At 34.8% G+C, this 23,177-nt stretch overlaps 1 protein-coding gene across 1 annotated transcript in view; it reads right to left on the minus strand.

Annotated features, from left to right (window-relative positions):
• Window positions 1–169: 169 nt before the first annotated feature.
• Tslig3b (tRNA splicing ligase complex subunit 3B) overlaps window positions 170–23,177 on the minus strand; it is a 29,705-nt gene continuing 6,697 nt past the window's right edge. Inside the window, exons 2-8 of the mRNA XM_004861527.4 lie at window positions 21,060–21,205; window positions 19,785–19,919; window positions 17,735–17,913; window positions 15,628–15,708; window positions 14,435–14,551; window positions 4,993–5,160; window positions 170–2,341 (exon numbers count right to left, since the gene is read on the minus strand). Of these exons, the coding sequence (XP_004861584.1) occupies window positions 1,991–2,341; window positions 4,993–5,160; window positions 14,435–14,551; window positions 15,628–15,708; window positions 17,735–17,913; window positions 19,785–19,919; window positions 21,060–21,205 (1,177 nt within the window). The 3' untranslated portion in view covers window positions 170–1,990. The remainder of the gene's footprint in view (window positions 2,342–4,992; window positions 5,161–14,434; window positions 14,552–15,627; window positions 15,709–17,734; window positions 17,914–19,784; window positions 19,920–21,059; window positions 21,206–23,177) is intronic.

Genomic DNA, 23,177 nt, shown 5'->3' on the forward strand with positions numbered 1-23,177 from the left:
TAAGATCTATAGAGCACAAGGAACCAGATTCAAAGAAAGGTCCGTTTCCTTTTTGATGAGAGCTTATGAGTAACTGTATGGTGTTTATGTATGGACAGAACTGAGGCGCTTTATGTGGCCTGAAGAAAAAAGGTCAGTTACTACTTTAATTCAGAAACCGCTAGTGAGATCATGTCTATAGGTGCTATTTTATTAGGTACCACAGGCTAGACAAACAATATAAAAAGGGAAGGAAACAGAAAGATAAAAAAAATAATTGAGAACCAAGTCAAAAGAAAAAAAGTTAATCAAAACAAGTATCCGGTTTTAGGAAGAGGTGAAGTGCCATTGATCATATTCTACATGTGTACTACACTCAATTTATCAAACATTTTCACATTATGACCTTTCACATTAAGCCCCTAACTCACCTTGTTGCTCTTCTAGATATTACTCAGCAAACTGTTCTGCAGAAACTTTTACTGATCAAAAATTACTATGAAAATCTTGCCTTACCGCAGAGTAAGATATTAGTGTCTAGATGGCTGAGTTTTATTCAGGAGAGAGTCACAGGAATGTGTAATAGGGACGATTCCAACTCCAGCATCAATCTAGAAGTGTTCAACTTAAACTCCTATGAGGTATGAAGTATTACAGAAATTCAAAGACTAATGTCATATTTATCATAACATAAAATTAGCCTGCCACACATTAAATGCTATCTTTCTGCTAGGAACAATTCAGTTTATCTGTTGAGTTGGCTGGATTGCAAAAAGTTGTTATGTTACAGGTGTGGACCCAGTGCCCACTATGAGCTACAAACTATGCAGAGAGTAAAAACTGTGTGAGCAGCCCTTTTTCTTTGACTCCACGCTAAGAAAAATACCATTCTTCACTCTTAAGCCATTTCACAATAGGTACCCTATACATTTTCAACAAATTGCATTTGTATTTTAGGTCTTCACAAAATAAACTGAGAAGAGGGCAAGTGTCTCATTTTCATGTGACAAATGAAGGTGAATCAGTCTTTGATACTAAGGTCATTTCAATCCAGCGCATCCCTGGCCCTAGCACCCTAATTCACATTCACAACTCTTGATCCTGTAACTACACAGAGCCATTCCCTAACCCTGTGTTCCCCAAATTTAGCTGGGAATTCAAATTACTAATGGATGCCTTCGCTTACCCATGATCTACTGAAGCTGGAAATCATTCCCATAATCCTGTGATACAACTCAGCCTGCCTTTTAATATTTTGTTATCTAAAGTGAGGGTGCAAATGATGAAGAGACCAGTTTACAGGAATATTTTAACACCGTGTAAAACTGATACATTTTATCCCTTTCATTCTGACCTCAATTTTTAACTTAATTGTTCAATCAAAATCATATGGGTTTCAAATCCAACTGGAAAAATAAATGAAATATGCATAGCAAAAAGAAGACCTTGGCTTCAGCCAATGGAACTTGAACAGCAACCTGACCAGAGGAATCACCCTATGAAAAATAAATCACAGCAACTACCTCTTGAGCACAACTATCAGTCTTCTACCCTATTTTGTAAAAACAGAATTAGTGAATATTAAAAACATCCACGGGAATAGAGATGAGCCAAGAGTCTATATTCCTCGCTACCACAGGTAGGGTCATTTATGGGTTTCAACCCTGAACAAAATACAGGTAACAGTCTTAAATCATGACAATAAAATACTTTTCATTTTCCAAATTTGATGGTAATAAATATTTACATTTTAAAAAATAATTTTTGTTCATCTTTTTGTTTTTTTTAAAAAAGACAACATGCTCGAGAGTACACAGAATATGGAAAAAGTCATCCCTCTCAGAGATCAACTGCTAAGTATCAAACCATCTTGGTACCTATATTAAAGAATGGCATCATCAGGGACTCTAACATAGTGCTTACTTCAAAGATGATATTCAAGTACGTTATCTAGAACACGATGCCTAATGTATCTAACAAGAAGTCAGCACTACTATCTAAATTTGCGTTTTTAATACCGTCTGTACCCACCACTGCCGCCCCCTCCATATGGATCGCCATAGCCTCTTCCACCGTAGCCACCGCCTCTGCCACTGTAGCCCCCTCTGCCACCACAATCTCCCCTGCCTTGGAAACCCCCTCTACCCCCTCCTCCCCAGCCTCCGCCACCACCCCTCCCTCCTCCCCAGCCACCTCCTCCTCTTCCTCCTCCACCACCGCCTCTCCCACCACCTCCCCCAGCCCCACCCCAACCACCCCTTCCGCCGCCTTCTTGTCTCTTCTGCCAAGGGGGCATTTCAGGGGGTGGGGGTTCAATTTCATTCGGCCGTCCTCCCCTGTCAGGGACTCTTCCCATTAGCACCTGTGTGAAGGAACATTTTCTTTCAGTTTCTAATATTTTAAAAATTAAAGTTTATATAAAGGCTTCAAATGACATTAAAATTATTGTTCATAAGAAACAAGTCAAATATTTAAAAACATGAAAATACTGGACATGGCTGTATGAATATTGAAAATGTGGGCGTGAAATATGACAAATTCCTCAGAATTCGTATTATTTTAAAACAGCCTGGGTACTTCCGAAACTTAAGGGCTTTGCTAATTTCCTCTCACGTAAATTTAACAAATTCTGTAACACATATAATATTCACCACACTAAAATTTTAGCAAAACATTTTCAATACATAAAGACTATATACCCTATATTATTCAACTTTATATACTCTTTTTTTTTTTTCGGTACCGGAGATCGAACTCGGGACCTTGAGTTTGCAAGGCAGGCGCCGTGCCACTGAGCTGTATTCCCAGCCCTAACTTCATATACTTTTATACAATACCTCTGGGCTTTTCCATTGTTATTGAGTTAGTACAAAATAGCCAATAAATGAGTATATTCCTAAGCACATTTTATTTCAACAGTGATAAATTATATATGATAATGTAGAAGTAATGAGGTCAACATTGAATATAACTATAATTCCAAGTATCATTGCAAATGGATACTAAGATTCTCAAAGAACTATTTCCTTTTTGGGGGAAACAAGCACACTTATTTTCAATAATGGTAGTTACTAATACAGGGTGAGCTTCTCTAATCCTAAAATCTAAGATGTGAAATGCCCCCAAACCCAACAGTCAAGTGCCAACGATGTCATAAAGTAGAAAACTCCACAACTGGTCTCCTGTGATGGGTCACAGTCAAAGCACAAATGCAACAAAAATATGGCATAAAATTACCTTCATGCTATATTATAAGGTGTATATGAAACATGAACAGATTTTGTGCTTAAGTTTGGGTCCCATCCTCAAAATACCTTATTATATGCACATATTCCAAAATTTGAAAAGAAAAAAAATTCTGAAACACCTCTGGTCCTAAGCATTCTGTATAAGAAAAATAAAGAGCTGATGTATTCCTTGAACTGTGCTTCACAATATTTTGAAGGATAAATTAGGGAAGAGGTTAGTTTAAGTTGCCAACTTCCTGTGGAAAGGAGCTACTTCATAGGCCCACAAGTGGGGTGAAAGACGGGTAACTGTGAGGAGGGTTTCAACAGCCTGCCATAGCCAAGGCAAATGCAATAGCATCCTGCTAGTGGTTTTCAGGAAAGAAGGAAAATATTTACTCAACCAAAATGACATAAATCAGTTGGAATCTACCTCCACTAATTAAAACTGTATTTAGGAATTTATGTCATAAATGCCATGAAAAGAAGTAGTACAACCTCACGCTGGAACAAGTTTCTGGGTATGTATGCGTTCTAATCTCAGCAATAATGTCCTAATTACCCAATCCATGAAAACAGCCTTTCCTGGTTGTTATTCTCACTGGTCTCTCACTAGACATGTTGGTGGTCACATGAAGATGATGCTCAAGAACTGATCTAAGATTACCCTCAAATAATCAGACTACCAGTAAAGAGATGGGCAATGTCATTACAGATGCACAAGACTTGATCCACTAAAACTAGATGTAGATCATAATCCAAGAGAACATACTAAGTAACATACTGAAAAAAAGAACACTTTTAGAAGATAAGAGGGATTGATTTAAAATGGAAGCACAGAGACAAATACTGGTGATGCCTAATTTAGCAATAATCAGCAAACTAGTAACTAAAAAAACAATCATCCTGGAGACTAAGGGTGTAGTCTAGTGGTGAACAGCATTTGGCTAGAAAGAACCAGACCCTGCATTCAGTCCTCAGCACCACAAAACAAACAAAAATCCCTCTGGCCAAATACCCCGTCTCAAGCTACACTGAGGGAGAAACAATGTTGTTTTTGCTTTTTGTAGTCGGGAGGATCCAACCAAGGACCTCATACTTGCTAGTAAGTGTTCTATCACCTAGCTACAGTCCCAGCCCAAGAAACAATGTTTTAAAATTACCTATAGGCCTTACTTTTCATTTTTTACTCTTCTGTAATAAAGTATGCCATGGAGGGCTCTACCTCAATGGAAAAGACACACTGATTAAGCTGACTAACATTCTAGATCACTGTTACTACTTTGATATGGTAAAAAAAATTCAGTCTCCTTGGGCTTAAGACTACTGCTGCAGAAATGGATCTATACTCTGAGTCAGGAAAGAGAAACTCAAAGAGATCCAGAAACTTGCCTAAGGAAGCAACTCCTCTAAGAAAATGCCAGAGCTGGGATGTGAACCCAGATTGGTATGACACAGAGCATGTACTCTTCTTACTTTTATACCAAATAGAGGCAAATGACAGTAAATGAAACAACTGTTTCAGAGTCTATTGACAAACTTTGGCTACAAATTGGAAAGAAAAAAAATTTGTGCTAAACTTACTGATGAAAACAACTCTAAATTCCTCAAATTCAGATAAAGCATCAATTCAATCTATGAACACAGAAATTCAAATGAACATATACAAATAACATAATTAAGCCTCAATGGACTCACACTCCTCCGCCACTCTTTTTCTAGTTCACAAGACACAAAACAAGGATATTATAAATTCACTCTCCACTGTGCTGAGAGAGAAACCGACCTTATTAATGGCACACGCTGTCTTCTCCCGACTAGTGCCACTACTTGTCCTAATGATCTTAGAGAGATCTTCACGAGCAGCAAGTAGATGCGCCAGTGTAACAGTCGTCTTGGGTGACAAAGCATAACGCTTAGGCTGGTAAATTCTTGCTATGCTGTCTGTTTTTACCTAAATTACAAGAGTTGGAGGAAAGAATGAACGAAAGTAAATTTTACTGAAAGAGCAATAGCCATCAATCTTCAGAAAGAAAAAAGATAATGTATAAGCTGGGAAAAAGTAAATAATTTATAAAGTAAATAATTTAAAGTGATAATTTATATGTAGAATAAAAAAATAGACCTACAGGTGCTAAAAGAATACATACAGCAACAACCCTAAGAAATGTAACATGAAGAGATTAAACTACATAAATGTAGTTTTATTGAAACAGATACAAGACTTTAAAAAATCAAACATCAATACTGTCTTGCCAAACAAAAGGAAAACTTGAATAATAAGAAATATCAAGTTTCTGGATGGGGATATTGATTATTATTATCAATTTCATCACAAGTTATAGATTTAGATTTACTATAATCCTATTAGAATGGTTTTGGGGAGGATGAAAACAATCTAAATCTATAAACTAAACATGTACAAATGACTCAAAGGATTTTGAAGAAGAGACTCAGGTACTAACATACAATATGAAAGTCTTAAAAGCTAATATTTATTGAGCACTTATTAAATGTGCCAGGACGCTGTTGAGTTAGACATTATGTCTTTAATTTTCGAAACATCCTTCTAAAGTGGTTGATTTTCATTATCCCTTTCTGAAGATGAAAAAAGAAGAAGCTTCCTAAAAGCTTAAATTTCTATCCCTAAATGGAGAAAAATCTCAAATTCTGCTCACTTACTAATAAATGTCTGATTCCCAAGTACAAATGTACAGAAAAAAATGCCATCATCCTACCTTTGTATAATTAGTGGAAACTTGGAAGAAAAATATGGATTGATGAAACACAACAGATGATCAATATTTAGAGCCTCAAAGGTATGAAAACATTTACATAAATGATAAAGGAATCACAGATTAAAGGAAGAGGTTTTTTTTAATGGTGCTAGACCAAACTATTAGCTATTTTTAAAAATACTAACAACAGTGATAATAAGGTGCACATATACTAAAGGGAATCCCAAAGATATTAACAGTTGTTTGAAGTTTTATCTTAAATTTTAAAACTTACCTAATTGTAAAGATTACAATTTCTATATATCAAAAGTTATAAAACAAAACAGAAGCGAGAAATATAGTTTCAATAAAAAAACTAGGAAACTCCCTCAATATATAAAAAACCTCAATTGAAAGGAAAACAGACTCTTCAGGGAAAAAAAAGAGGTAAATAGAAAAAAAAAGGAAATTCAAATGATAAGCTTATGAAAAAAAGTCCAATTTACCAATAATAAGGATATACCAATTTGGGCCTGGGATTTAGCTCAGTGGTTCTGCCGCCTGCCTCACAGGCGTAAGATCCCAACTTCAATCCCCGGTATCAAACAAAATAAAACAAAAAAAACCAAGAATATACCAACTAAAATGAGTCTTTTTTCAACCATCAAGTTAGTGAGAAAATTAGTAATATTCTGAATATCAGAGAGGCTAAAGTTAACCAAAATTTCATTTATCTTACTGGTATAAGTTTAAATTCATACAACTCTAGAACACAATTTGGCCAGCAAAATTGAGAGTAAGAGTTTCCTTTTAAGGAATCAACCATAGATTATACTTTAAAATTTATAACACATTATAAAATGTATAAAAATTATAGAAATATTTCTGGTATGAATTAATATGGGGGAAATGTATACAATAAGTAAATTATAGCATCACCATTTGGTAAAATAGAATGCAGCCATAAAAAAGATATTAAAAGGAATGCAGTACATTCATGTTACAACACAGGAAAACCTTGAAAAAGTTATTCTAAGTGAAAGAAGTCAGGTACAAAGGCATATGTTACAGGATTCTTTTATATGAAATATCCAAAACAGCTCAATCTACAGAGACATAAAGAACATTACAGAAATGGCTGCCAGTGAGTGGAGATCTACAATGTTGACAATGACTGCTAATAGCTATTTATCTCATTTTAGGGTAAAGAAAATTTTGTGGAATTAGGGGTAATGGTTACATAACAGTGAATATGCTAAAAAGTACTAAACTATATACTTTTAAATGGTTAATTTTAGGTTATGGGAATTATATTTCAAACAAAGGAAATTTAAAATTTTAAAAAGGTAACTTGAAGTAGCACTTTTAGAAGAGATAATGGTCACAATACATTTAGTAAAAACAGAAAACTTTAAAGTTATACTAATAATATTATTTCAATACCAGCAAAATCACACAGAAAACAAACTACATTAATCTTACTAATAAATGAGTTTAGCCCGGCATGGTGGTGCACACCTGTAATCCCAGCACTCTGGAACGCTGAGGCAGGAGGACAGCAAGTTTAAGTCCAGACCAAGACCCTGACTCAAAATAAAAAATTTTTTTAAAAGCCCTGGAGTTATAGCTCAATGCAAAGGCCCTGGGTTTGACCCACAGTACCACATACTTATAAATATGAATATAAATATAAAATATATATACAGTCTTCCAAAAAATGTATACACACCTCAGGAAAAGAAAAAAAGCATGACGTTTTTTCAACAGATAGTGTTACCCTCGTATGGGAGACCTTAGAGGATGTCGTATATCACAAAAAACCCACTGCACTGCCAGCTCTTAGAGAAGAAATTGAAAATACACGTGCAGCAACCTCAACAACCAAGGTTACCTAAGCAGCAGTTTGTCATACTAACAATACATGTCTGGAAGCTCATGGCCACCACTTTGAGCACCTCTTATAATTGCAGAGGCCAAAGTAACTTGCATTGATCTTAAATTAAATTTAGCATTAAAATAAAGTGTGTAAACTTTCTGGAGGCAGACTTGACAGATAAGATAAAAAGATATGTGTGTGTGTATATATATATGTATTTTCAAGTACATGTGAAGAATAACTCTGTTGTAGGCATCAAAATCATACACATTCTTTAATTAAGAAGTTCTACTTCTAGGTATATATCAAAGATGTGGACAAACATTTAGATGGCAACAATTTAATTAAAGATGGTCAAACAGAAAATCAGAGGAAACATCACTGTCCATCAATAGCTATAAGTATAAGATAAGATATTCTGCAAGGATTTAAACTACTATAAAACATTTGATGACAGTCAGTATCAGGCATATTTTTCTATTAAGAAAATAAAGGAAGGGCTGGGGATTTAGCTTAGTGGTTCCAGTGTCTGCCTCAGAAGCGCAAGGTCCCAAGTTTGATCCCCGGTACCCAAAAAAAAAAAGAAAATAAAGGAAATGATAGAGATCTATTAAATTTAACAAGACTAGAAAACTTAGGGTACATATACATATAATCAATGGAAAAAAGTTTAAACGCCAAAATATATCTTGAAAAGCTAAGAAAAAATTTTAGTGTCCCAAGCTAAGGAAAAAAAAAAAAAATACAAATTCCCTTTCCTGAAATGATGCAAAGAGACTAAAATGAAAAGATAAACTACCAAGACATTTCCTAAGAGCATTTGCTCCAACCCCAACTGAAAGCCAAGAAATGATCACTATGCCCATACACCCATGTCACCTTAAATGTTCAAAGAATATATCAAAACTCATTTGTTTGAAATTCCCTGTGATCGTAAAGTCAACACTGAGTCTCCAGGTTAGTAGGGAAAGTTACTAACTTTCCAATTTCTAAGTATTTCTCATACTTCTAAATTCCTTCTACTTGTAAAAACCCTATCAGGTTAAACTGGAAATCCAACCCATGTACAACCTCTATTAAGTTTCCAGAAGTCAAGTATGTGGTACCTCCCACCTATCTGAACTATTTCATGAGGTCAACTATCATTTTATAGCTCTTAGAGCACTCAAGCTTCTTGCATACCCATTACTCCAATGCCATAGACAGACAGCCTAGAATTTATCCAAGTGCACCAGAATCATGGAAAGAATTAAGTTTATGAACCGAGGTCCCACTATATGGACAGGAATCAGACTTTAATCACCTGAAAAGCTGAGTTAAGTATTATTCAAACAGCAATCTTTTAATCTGAAGTAATAATAATTTGCACCAGCAAATCTGTTGTCTTCACTTTTCTGTGTCTATCTGTAAGGTGTTTAGAAAGAGATTCTATGTAAGATACATGAAGGACCATTTACACATAAGTGAGTCAGACTGAACACATTAAATAACAAGGTACACATCTTACAGCAACGAGAATGAAAGGATACAGGGAAGAAGGAATCAACATCTCAGAAAACAGTATGGAGCTGAAAATCAGTCAACTACAGTGGGTACTACAGTCTACTACAAATCCTGGGTCCATGCTATAACTCCTCCTCCACTGGCCAAAAGGAAAAAAGGTATATAAGAAAATGAGGTTTTCTTTTTTGAAAAAAAAAAGGGGTGTGGGCAACTACAGAGAAAAGATGTTTTATATGCTGGCAGTTAGAACTACCACAGCATAACAGCCAGTTTTGAAGCCTGATGTGAATAAACCCCATCAATGACTGCAGTTTCCAGTCAGTTTTTTGGTGCTTTGCTCTTCAATATGGTTAATTAAGAATTACTACACAGTTGGAGAAACCCACCAATAAGAGTAATCAAGAAAAGTAAACTAGCAAATAAAACATTACATTGGAGGAAACAGATAATTGAAGGGAAACTGTTTCCTTGAAGAGAACATCAGAAAATGAAATGATGATCCCATGCTCCTAGGCAGACAAAACAAATATAAAATGGTCATACTACCAAAACTGATACATAGATTGAAAGCAATCCCAATCTACCACCAGCATTCTTAATGGATCTAGAGAAAACAATCCTAAAATTCATATGGAACCAACAAGAGAGCCAGAATAGTAAAAGCAATCCTAGGTAACAAGAGCAGACCAGGAGGCATCACAATTCCACATCCGTAGTTACATTACAAAGCTACCGGGATGAAAACAGCATGGTACTGGAACAGAAACAGACTTGTGGATCAATGGAACAGAACAGAGAGTAGAAAGAATCCCAGGAATATTCAGCTATTTGATCTTGACAAGGGGACCAAAAATATACCCTGGAGGAAAAATAACCTTTTCAATAAATGGTGCTGGAAAAACTGGATATCTACATGCAGAAGATTAAGTTTAGACCCATACATGTTACCATGTACAAAACTAAAATAAAAAAGGGTCAAAGATCTAAATGTTAAAACAATCTGCTGGAAGATAAAATATGTAAAACTAACATAAGCATAGACAAGGACTTTCTGAAAAGAACCTCAATGGCACAAGAAATAATACCACAAATCAACAAATAGGAACATATCATATTAAAAAGCTTGTGCACAGCAAAGGAAAACAATGAACACAATGATAAGACAATCTACAGAATGGGAAAAAAATGTTGCCAGCTATTCCTCAGAGAACATGAAGAATATATAAAGAACTCAAAAGAATTAGACCCACCAAAATAAAAGACCCAATCAAAAAATGGGCAAGCAAAATGAACAGACACTTTCAGAAGTGCAAATGGCCAGTAACTATATGAAAAAATGTTCAACATCACTGGACATTAGAGAAATGCAAATTAAAACAGATTCCATCTTACCCCCACAGAATGTGTATCATCAAAAAAATCAAATAATAACAAATGCTGGTGAGGCTGCAGGGGGTAAAGGAATACTTCTACATTGTTGATGGGAATGTAAACAAACTAGTACAACTCCTATGAAAATCAGTATGGAGATTCCTCAAAAAACCAAAACTAGAAATTCCATTTAACCCAGCTATTTCCCTTCTTAGTATCTTCTTAAAAAAGTTTAAGACATCATATTTCAGTGATACATGCATATCTGTATTTATAGCAACACAATCATAATACTTAAATCTTAAGAACAGCCTATATGAAAAAAAAAAGAATAGCCTATACGGCCATCACACTTGATCTTAGCCAAAAGGCCGAGAAGCAATTTATATGTCCATCAAAAGATGAATGGATAAAGAAAATATGCTATTTGTACATAATGTAGTACTACTCTGCCATAAAGAATAAACTTGAGGCAAGTGTAGGTAAATGGATGCACCTTGAGATCATAATGTTAAGTGAAATATGACTTATTGACACATAAGCTTAAATATCACATGGTTTCTCTTACATGAGAAACCCAAAACAACATGTAAAATAAAAGATAAGTAGGGAGATCTTTTTCAAATGGGAAGGGAAACGAGATGGAGGGAAAAGGGAGGGGGAAGGGAGGGAAAGGGTAGAAAAGAGAACTGAATAAAAATAAAGGAAAATAAAGCTTATACAAATGGAAAGGGACCAAGAAAGGATGGGAGGGATAAAGAACCAAAAAAGAATTATGATGTATTGTGTCCATGTACCAACTTCCCAAAATAAATGCAATCATTGTGCACTGCAAACATGTACTAATAAAAATAATAATAAAGTTTCCGTCTGCATTCAAGAAGCTAGTACATTCAAAACTAAGGAAAAACTTATGAAAAAAGAAAACTCAAGAATCAAAAAGATCTCATGGAAATTAAAAAATGACTTTAGAAACAAAAACTCAACATCAAGTACAAAATAGAGTACATTTTCAAGAAAGTAAATCAAAAAGGGAGATTTAAAATGACAGAGTAAACAAAGCAACTTACATAGACCTATCCAGAATGTCAAGTATCTTCCTGACAAGAATTTCAAAGAGAAATAAAGAAAACAAAGAAATTAACAAAGAAAAATATGAAAGCTAAGTCTACAGATTGAAAGATTCATCTAGTGTTTAGCATAATGAATAAAAAAAGATCCAAACCAACACATACTACAAAATTTTAAAATTCTGTAAGAGAAAAAAGAGCCCAACAGCTTCCAGAGAAAAACAGTCATTCAGAAGGACAGGAAATGACAGTTTCCTTTCCTTTCCTCCTTTTCTTTTCCTTCCTTCCTTCCTTCCTTCCCTCCCTCCCTCCCTCTTCTTTCACACATATGTGCAGTACACAGTCTAAGAGTAGCACTAAATCTTAAAAAAATGAAGCAATGGGGCTGGGGATTTAGCTCAGTGGTTCTGCTGCTTGCCTCGCAAGCACAAGGACCTGAGTTTGATCCCCTGGTACCAAAAACAAAAACAAAAAAATGAAGCAATGCCTTCAGTATTCTTGGAGAAAAATGCTTCAGCTTAGAATTGTATATTTATCTAATCAAACAAACATTTTCAGAATGCAAGGATCCAGAGAAATCATGTCCTGTGCACCCATTTCTGTGGAAGTTCTTAAAGATTTTTCTACAGCATAATGAGGAACACCCAATGAAAGAGCAGGCCATGTGATCCAGAAAATAAAGTGTCCAAGGACAGCCATACAAACAGCCCAACTTTAAGAGGATACAAGTTTCTGAGAGAGAAAATACGCAGAGAAAAGGGAAAATTCATTACATGACTTATTTCTTGAAGTATTCTTTTCTTTTTTTTGATACTAGGGATCGAACTCAGGACCCTGCGCTTGCGAGGTAGGCGGCAGAACCACTGAGCTAAATCCCTGGCCCTCTTGAAGTATTCTTAAAAGAAAAAACCATATCATCATACTGAAGGGATACAAGGCCAAAAAAAAAAAAATTAAATTAAAAAGAAGTATGTGTAGGTTGAGTAACTTCCCAATGACATGACATCCTGATTCCAGGAACTCTTGAATGTTGAGATGAAGTCACAAAGATGTGAGAACAGAGGACAAGACAAAGACTGCAGGGCCACACTATACTACTAGCTTTCGAGACACAACATTAGGCTGAGACCTGAAATACCTAGGAAATGTAAGGAAAGGAATTCTCCTCTAAAGCATCAGGGAGAAATGCAACATATCCACAATTTAGAACTTCTGATTTCCAGAACCGTAAGAAAATAAATTTGTATTAAACTACTACATTTGGAGCAATTTATTATAGTAGCCATAGAAAACTAAGGAAAGAGATAAAGAGAGACAGACAAATACACAGACACAGACAGACACACACAGAGAGACACCAGGACCATGTTAGAGCCAAGAAGAGAAAAAGAGAGTCAGCCTCAGGGACACAGACATGTAAGACAAGCATCCTGGATGTTCCAGCCCAGACACCAGATGAATGAAGCTATCTGCAATAATTGCTGTAACAAAATACCCGAAGCTGGGTAATTTATAAAAGTTTATTTGACTCATGATTCTGTTGACTAACTTTAGGGCCCAAAAGGCATAAAGCCAGCATCCTGGCAAGGGCCCATCTAGCTGCATTACAGCATGGTGAAGATGTAGAAGGGGAAACAGCCACGTGCACCAAGCACAAGGGGTGGCCTTGCTTATTCTGGTAATCTATTTTCGAAAGGACAAGTTCACTCCTGCCAAGACTAAACTCAGTCAAGACCAGCACCAATCCATTCTTGAGGATGAATCACATACTTTTCTCTTTAAGTCTCACCTCTTAAGGGTTCCACCACTTCAACACTACCACAGTGGAGACCGAGCTTCCAGCACAAGTACTGGAAAGGCCAACCATACCCAACCATAGGACTACATAAGTGACCCCACCAGAGAGAACATGGAGCAGATGAACTGTCCAATTAATCCAAATTATGTAATACCTGAACTGCATTTGTGGTCAAGAAAGAGTATAAGTACCAGATTTACTAATTTGCAATAACTAAAAAAAAAGAAAAAAGAAAAAGAAACTGAATAACTTATGTGAACCAATGATTCTCATATTATGATCAGGAAGGAGCTCAGGATAATGATCCCTGAAAGATGGGATAAGTCCTGCAACTGTCCCTGCTTACTGTCCAGAATTTCCCAACTATGACACAGGATGGGGCAGGGAAGATCCCAGACTAAACCTGAGTACAGATTAAAGATAGAAAATGGAAGTGATGGGAGACAGCTCTCTAAAACTGTCTGAAGAGATTCATACTTGGGAATGCCCTCTCCCCACAGGCTCCATTTCAGCTGTAACACACTCCATTCTCACCCAGCCTTAAGAAACCTTTAAGAAGACCTACTCAGGCACCAGTTTAACCTGATTTCTTGATCATTAGCTATCTCATTATCTCATGGGGTACCCCTTTTATGCATGTTCTAGCATAAATCTATGGATTTAAAATGAATGCGAATTTTAAACAAATGTGAAAGAAACGAGAAATTATGTTGTTTTCAAAAAAAGATTTTACACCAGACTAGGTTCATTACATATGACCAGTAGTTAACTTGGACATGTGGTTCAGATTAGTAATAAAGTACAAATGTGGCAGAATAATACAGCAGACAAGAGCACCTGAAGAGCTGTCACAGGCTACCACCTACAGGACACAAAGGGGAAAACAGCCTCACCTTTGCCCTGTCAGACCATCCAAAGGACTGCACCGTCACATCTAATCGTTTCATTAACATCCGCCGGCGGCATTCATATTCACTGGAAAGGGCATCATTGATTCTTTCCAGTTGTTCCTAAAGAAAGTGGAAACAAATACCATTACCTTTACACTCATTTTGCATATAAGCCTGTAGTAAGTACTTTCTGATTCTAAAGATAGTGTACTTGATGAACACTTTCTAATCTTCTGATGAGACTGTATATGGCAAACTAAATAATACAGTATTCGCTAGAACATTTATAATATTAAGAAGATATTACATGTTTATCTGATCCTCAATTTAACATATTAAGTAAAAATCAATTTGCTAAGTAGTATGGTCCAAAAAGGAAAGAAAATACCAATAATCTCGCATCTTATCAACTTTCAAGGTACTATCCTTTTCAAAACACAACTGTGTTGGGCTGGGGATTTAGCTCAGTGGTTCCACTGCCAGCTGTGCAGGGGCAAGGACCCTAGTTCGATCCCCGGTACCAAAAAAAAAAAAAAACACAACTGTGCTAACATATTGGGTACTATTAAGCATTTTTGGCCAGGTGTATTTTTAATTAATAATTTGACTGAAGAAATGTCAGGATGTATTATTCTAGAATATCAATATACTTCATTTCTCTGAAATAATACAGTATGTACATAATACACATTGCAAAATCTAGATGTCTACTTATAAAATTAAGTGACTGCTGCGGTTTTCATACTGCTTGTCCCCTCAAGGTTCCTGTGCTGGAGGCCTGATCTTCAGTGTGGCAGTACTGGAAGGTGAGAGGAACTGAGGGAGGTGGGGGTGGCACCCACAGTGAGAGAGAGAGAGAGAGAGAGAGAGAGAGAGAGAGAGAGAGAGAGACAGACAGATAGACAGACAGACAGACAGACAGACAGAGAAAGTTGAAATACGCTCCTAGGGGGAGGGCCTTAGGTCAAGTGGGAATGTGTCCTTGACAGGGATTGTAGAAGCCACTGTCAGCCAAGGAGTAGTTCCTGCAAGAGCCTGCATTATGCTGTCTGGACTTTTAGCCTCAAACTGAGAGCTAAATAAAGTTCTTTGCAAAATTAGCCTGCCTTGGATATTCTCAGCAGTAACAAAAATGGGCTTATATAGTCATACGCACTAATTTAATTATATAAAACTGGTAAAAAAGGAAGAATTACCGCCTGTTCCAGACTTAAATCAACTTTCAGCAGTGGTTTTCCCACATGATTTTTCTGGACTTTAGAGAGAATATCTTTCACCTAAAAGTAACAGAAAAGATTGTGAAAAAGTATATCATACCTAATTTAAAAGGATCTTACTCTTGTTTGAAGAGCTGTTTTGAACATTAGAGAGTAAATAAAATGTTAAAGTGAAATGCTTAAAATACACCTCTCACACAAGGAAGGAGTACAATTATAATACAAAATATCTTTTTTAAAGATGTACCAGGCATACTAAGGTATAAAGCACCTTCTTTCCAAGAATAATAATGTATAGAGACCAAATACCTAATAATTGGCTCTACTATGAGAATTTGTGTCTTACCTAAAATAATTTTGGAGTTTAAGATGGCACTATTTTACTTCCTGGTAAATTCTCAAGAAGGATACTAAAATATTTTAAAAGCATATTGATTTTTCTCAAATAAATACCTTGTACACATTCTGGTTTACTGTTTAAGACCAAAAGAGGCCAAGTACCACACACAATTTTTTTCTACTTTTATAAAGCCACTAAATTACTTGAAACACTTTTATTTTGGCAAACAAGTTATCAGGCATTTATATTTGCTTTTGCAGCAGTACAGATTTTAAGCAGCATGAAGCTTATTTAATGTTGAAGGCACTCTTTAGTCACCTGGAAAGCTAGGATGGTAACAGAGGTGACTGTAAATGGACAAATTTCTTTTCACGCCAGGAATGTTCCAAAATGAGATTTTACTGATGTATAACCCAGTAAATACACTAAGATACATGGCACTACACATTTAAGATGAGTGAATTTAATGGCATGTAAATTATATCTTCTAAGGTATAAGGTAATTAGCTTAGAAAGAACCTGTCCAAATGAGAGCACCAAAGCTTAGCTCTTTTAATTTCACAGCCAATCTATTCTTTAACAACGCTACAATTACTGATATGATTTCTACATATTTTATGAAAGATGCAAATCTACCTGTAGAACGATGTAGTTACTGATTTCTATGTATTTTATATAATTAACACTATCTTAAGGTGTCATTTCTGTAAGTACCTCAGCTTTGTAAAATCACCATGATTTCATATATTACTAAAAGTTTTGAGTTGTAACTCCTCACTTAAGAGGGATTCTGAATGTACACTTATAGTTTTTTATATGTAGCTACACTCATTTCTAGGAATTCAATATTTGAAACTAGTTTAATAAATTTAAGAATTAGCTGTTATAGGGTGAGTTAAGAACATACGCTCTGAAAGCTGATTGTCTACAGTCAAACCTCAGGTCTTCCACTACTTATAAATCTGCTTATTTAAGTTATTAAATCTTTTACTACCTCAATTTCTTCCCAAGGAGGCTGTAATAATAGTGTCTAAATCATATGAGTGATATGAAAATTATATGAGTTATTATATGTCAACATTTAAAACAGTAAATGATATATATTTGCTGTGACACATTTGAGCAGCCATAAGGAAAAATTTTCTTCCTCAATGATAACAAAATGCAAAAGTAAAATTTTTCTTCCCCAATGATAAAATGTCATTTGGCGCATTATGTATAGAAGAAAGAAAAGGCAATTTTTGTGTTTGGTAGGAAGAGAATGACATAGGAAGCTCTTTTAGGTAAATACTCCAGATGGCATTATAAGGTAAAAATCCATGAGGTACAAGATCAACTCCATCAGAGCACTCATTCGTTCATTCACTATAACACACATTAAGCACGTAACAAAATATCTGCTCACCTTCAAAGAAACCACACTGCAATATCTACCAGGGGAACAATAAAGTTTAGTTTGCCTTTTGACTTTGCATGATAATTCTACTGCTTTCATTATAATGTATTACAATCCTGCTTAGGAAAGCAACCCTTACATTTGAAAAGCAATCATTCCTGAATATCAGCTAGAGACAAATGAAGTCACGAGCATGTTAAATTCAAATAAAAAATTTAGTTTACAGGAAAACAAACTTTTCTTGAAATGACAAGTACACTTTACAATTAAAGGGGATATTTTCATTTTTAATACAGAATGTATGTGTCAGTTGAATTTGGGGGAAAATAAAAATAAAACAAGTACAATACCTTTGATTCCACTTGGTTTAGCATAAGTGGAATGTCAGAAGTGGTGGGCTTGGGTATACCAAGTGCATCACACATAGCTTGAATTTCCTGATAAATTTCACTGTTTTTATCTAATTGAGAATTTTTACATTTCTTTTTCTGTAATATCTGTAGAGCTTGAAGTTCTGTACTTAAAAATACTATAATAAAAAAGATAAAATCAATGTCAACACATGCACAAAAATTTAGGATATTTTGCTGAAATAATTTACTTAAAACAAATATTAACAAAGTCAACAGCATTAACTTACACAGAACCAAAGAGTAATATCAACAGTTGTAAAACACAGTAAACTTCAAAAAAGGGCACTGAAATAAAAAGCTAAAATGAATTTATTTAATGTCATCAGGCAAAAGAGGAATTAATGACTATTTTCTTCACTGATTTCCCATTAGCTGGTTTCAGTTCCATTTTAATTAATATTTTAAATCATCTAGATTTCTACTTTAATAGGTACACACATTTACCAAGGCCCTATTCTGAGATGGCATAGGGTAGATAATAGCGATACAAGGTCAAATAAGAAAGAGTATCTGCCCTCAAAGAGTTTAAAATCTACTACCTGAGACCCAGCAGCAAATCACTGATTTAAGAATATGTAAGACTGACAATGCATCCTCTCCAACGTACAAAGCACTAGGTTAGGATAGCTCTAATTAATCGACAGAGCAATTCAAATCAGAAAAGAACACCACAGGCTGTTTACAATTACCTTTACTTTCATCACTTCATTCACTTTTTTCAAAGCCATATATAAGAACATTTTAAAACTCTTAAATAATTACAGCTTTGTTTTAACTTCTCAATACAATACTTCAAAGACATTTTTTTTGGTTGTTTTTGCCCAGTTAAAACTACACACAAACACAAAAGCTACAATTTAATATAGCAGTTTCAACTTCAGTTGAGCAAAACAAATATCTGGGAAACTGTTTCAAAGTACTGGTGTCAGGATCCTGTCCTCAGAGCTTCTAAACCAGTAGATCTGAAGTAAAAGATGGACATCTGTGTGGTTTGGATTTTTAGCCATTTTGCTACTTTAAAGTAATAATAAACTTCCTTTTTATGAAGCTTTGTACACTTAAGGGACTAAGTATGTATTCCTAGACACAGAATTGCCAGGTCAAAAGACAGGTGAATTTTAATTGTGATCTTAAAAAGCTGTCCTCCGAAGAGGCTACACCAGTTATTCTACTACCATCTCTAATGCCTATAGTACATGAAAATTTGTTTTCTTACAAACTTGTATTATGATTTGGTATGGGGTCTCTTTTGTTAACTTGGTAAGAGAAATGGTATCCTGTCATTGTATTTTTATAACCCTTTAATTTTGAAGGACACTGTGCATTTTTTCATGTTTATAATTTTAAGATTACTTTTCAGTAGAATACATGTTCATATTTTATGTACTTTACACATTTTTCCAGAGAATTTCATGTCTTCTGAAGCAAAACATGGCAATACGTATCTGGACGAGAGGTTTAAACCTCTAGTAACATAGTTAAAAGCATAAACAAAGAAAGTATTTTGAAATAGAAGAAAACTTTAAATAACTCTGAAAGCACAAATTTTATCTTTCTTTTAAACTGATGTATTTCCTAGTAGGTGATCAATAAATGTTTTTAAACTATCATTCACTGCCTATTAGTAAAAAACAAGATCTAATCATCTGATTAGCAGCCCACGTCCCAGAGTTTAAGATCACCAAGTTTTTGTCATCTAGTCTTTAATGCTAAGAGATGAATTAGATGAAGAAAAAAATTACTAAAAATATTATATAAGGCACAAACACAGGGCATTCTAGAGTAGGCATAGTATCACATGTTAGAGGGTATACTCAGAATTTAAACTACACTTATGCAAATATTTGAGACAGCTTTATATTTAAAATTTAATTTTAATACATAAAATGTTTAATGTTTCAATAATGAAACGCATAAATTTAGAGCTAAAGATATAGAAAAACAGATCAAATACATACATTTAAATGTCCAATGAAAAACAACTTACATAAAAGTTTTAAACAGTCATCCTTCTTTTGTAAACGATCTTTAACATCTCCTGATATAAGAACAGAATATGGACAAGCCATTTCTTTTAAAAAACCACTTATCTCAAGCTGGAAGCTCTCCAAGTCATCTCTCCCTTTAAAAAAGAAAGAAAAAAAATCACAAAACATTTACTGAGTTCTTACTATATAATCTGATACTATAAAGTTTTCTACTAGTTGATTTCAATTTTACATTCAATTCTAAATTTTCAGTTGCACATTTAATTCTTGGATGTGTGACTAATATGTTTAGGTAAAAGCAACCAAACAATTTCTACATAAAGTACCACTTAAGTAATCATGAGATTGTAAATACTACTATCTTTAAATCTGACAAGTCTTTTTTTTTTTTTTTTTTGGTACTGGGGATCGAATTCGGGACCTTGCGCGCTTGCGAGGCAGGCACTGGAACCATTGAGCTAAATCCCCGGCCCTAAATCTGACAAGTCTCTACTAAAGGATTCTCCATTAGAACAGATAAACTGGAAGTATTTGATAATAGCTGAAATATTAACAGCATTATTAGGGCTACATTTATTAATTTCAGACCAAATGCTCCATTTCTACTATTTCTATACATTCTAACTAAGCCTAACTGCTTATCTTTACTTCATAATACAAGTAGGCAGGAACTTGTTTCATGTTTTAGATTCATATATTTTACTTTATACTGTTAACTTGGCACAGAAAAAATAATTTAAAAGGACAGCTTTGGAAGGGAAGGCTACTTTCTCCCCTAGCAAATGGCCTGTGATTAATCATTTTTCATCTTATTATCCAAAGATCCCAAAAGACTCTAAGTTGGTGATGAATTAAACAAGTTTTATGAGCTAGTACAGAAGTTTTTTATAAAAGTATTTTTCTGCATGAATCCATGTCCTGAGTTACAAGCTTGGGAAAATAAATTAGGGATTTCATGTATTTAAAAATAAAAAAATCTTAATTCAAAATAAGCCATATTTAAAAATTAAACTTTCTAAATAACAAAATTCAGACTATTTTTTCTAAAGAACAAAACTAAGGTTAACATAGCAGATAAATAATTGCTTATAATTTTCTAGCAAATTTAAGAATCAATTTTTGATTACAATAAAATCTAATCCAAAGGTTTTTAATAGCCTATAATGAAGTTCTTCATAATATCAGTGATTTTTGTGTTCAGAAAACTATAAATTATAAGCTGTCAGTTCATTTTACTATTAAACATAAAGTAGATAAAACATAATGGCAAATACCAGCTGAAGTGATACTTTCTTCCAAGTTGCATAATGATTTTATTTGAGAGCCTAACCAAACACAGAGCTCTGAAAATTCAGGTGAAGAAAGTCCACCCTCTGCTGCCTTGGAAAGGGCTTGTTCTTCTAACAGTGGTCCTTTATACCTACAAAGGAGGAAATAAACATTTAAGAGAGAGAGAGAGAAAGAATCCTATAGTATTCTCTTATCCAGGCCTGTTGCTGCCTGTTTTTGTAAATTAACTTTTTTTTTTGGTACCGGAGATCGAACTCAGGTCCTTGAGCTTGCGCAGCAGGCGGCGAAACCACTGAGCTAAGTCCCCAGCCCTGTAAATTAGCTTTTACTAGAACACAGCCAATAAACCTATTAATTCATAGACTGTCTATTGCTGCTTTCATACTACAATGGCAGAGCTGGACAAATTGTAACAGAATAATCAACAAAGCCTGTAATGCTAACTCTTTGGCCTTAATATCCCATTCAGAAACAATCTGCTGATTCTTCTCTATGTAATTAATATTTGGCTTTTTCCCCATATTTTAACATTTTACAGTAAAACTACCAATTTTAAATATTACAGATAACACAAAGTCTAGGAAAAGAAAGTCTAACAGCTTTATGAGTGCAAAGAATAAGAAGTACAGTGATGAAAGTACAGATGCAAATATCAAATTTAAAGAACCTTAAACTGGCCAGGCACAGTGAGGAGTGCCTGTAATCCCAGCACTCAGGAGGCTGAAGTAGGATCACCGTGAGTTCAAGGGCAACCTCGGCTACACAGTTAGTTCAAGGCCAGCCTGAGCTGTATATCAAGATCGTTTCAAAAAAAATTTTTAAAACCTACAGCTGAAAAGGTCCCTGATATCATTTTAATCTAATTTATCTCATAATTTTATACTTTTAAACATTTCTGTAAATTGTATTTGATAAGAATCTTCACTGTTCAAAACACCTTATATAGAATCTTAATTGAGGTATCAATTTTCTTTTACTGTTTTCTGCAATGAAGCTTTTTTTAATATTGTAAACATAGATTTTAATACATTTAATGTGCTTTAATCCACTGCAGCTATTTTGATATTTAAACTGTACTAAGCCCATTCACATCCCGAGTCTTGTGAATTTCCCTAGTATCCTTCAAATACTTTCCTTGCATTCTATGAAAAGATGTTCCAGCTCTACACCTGAGGTCAGACTGCTACCCCTGAGGCTCTGATCACTTCTAATGGTAACTTGAGTATATGATTTTTTTTTTTTTTTGGTACCGGATATTGAACTCAGGACCTTGCTCTTGCAAGGCAGGTGGCAGAACCACTGAGCTAAATCTCCGGCCCTTTAGTATATAATCTGTCATTACAGGCTGGCCAGTGTTTCTGAGTCTTTTGGCAGGGTTGCTGGGGATCAAATCCAGGGCGCTGGCTGGGCTGTGTGTGCTCTACCACTGAGCTACACCACTAAGCCACACCACACCTTTTTAAAAGGAACTCTATCAGGAATTCATATGTCAATTTTCAGTTTATATTTAGAATTATAGGATTTCACTTGTTTTACATTTTTCTTTTAAAATGAAAATTTTTCATGATAGTTGCATAATCCTGTTACATACAAGATGGATATAAACTATAAATTGTTTGGAACAGCAAACTCAGTATTTATTACTCAGCATTATTACTAAAAACATCACCAAAAACAGCTTACGTTTTTGAACAATTGAACAATTTGTCCCTATGAGTCAAATTCTTCAACTGGGATCAACCCAGATTTTTTTTTTTTTCAGTGGGTTTTCTTTTTGAGAAAATTTTCATTTTGCCTCTCCCAAGGGACAGACATTATTTGGGAATTGCTGGTGACTGCTGTGCCCAACCTTGACTGTCTATTTTGCCTAGATCTACCACTGACTCGGATTCATAGTCTGCATATAACATCCAACCTCTTTGGATTCCAACATGCTCAGGTTACCATAATAATAGCAACTTCCTTCATGTCATCTATTGATGTATACACCCCAAACATCAAGCCCTACTGTAATAAATGTAAAGTAAAGTGTAAGACCATGAGAGGGGTTTGTCATGACATGCCTGAATTTATGGGCCAATTAATTTGGAAATAATGCTTTC

Source organism: Heterocephalus glaber, unplaced genomic scaffold (genome assembly GCF_053883595.1).
Source record: "Heterocephalus glaber isolate CG9 unplaced genomic scaffold, H.glaber_assembly_v1.0 deba00000809, whole genome shotgun sequence".
Classification (NCBI taxonomy): Eukaryota; Metazoa; Chordata; class Mammalia; order Rodentia; family Bathyergidae; genus Heterocephalus; species Heterocephalus glaber.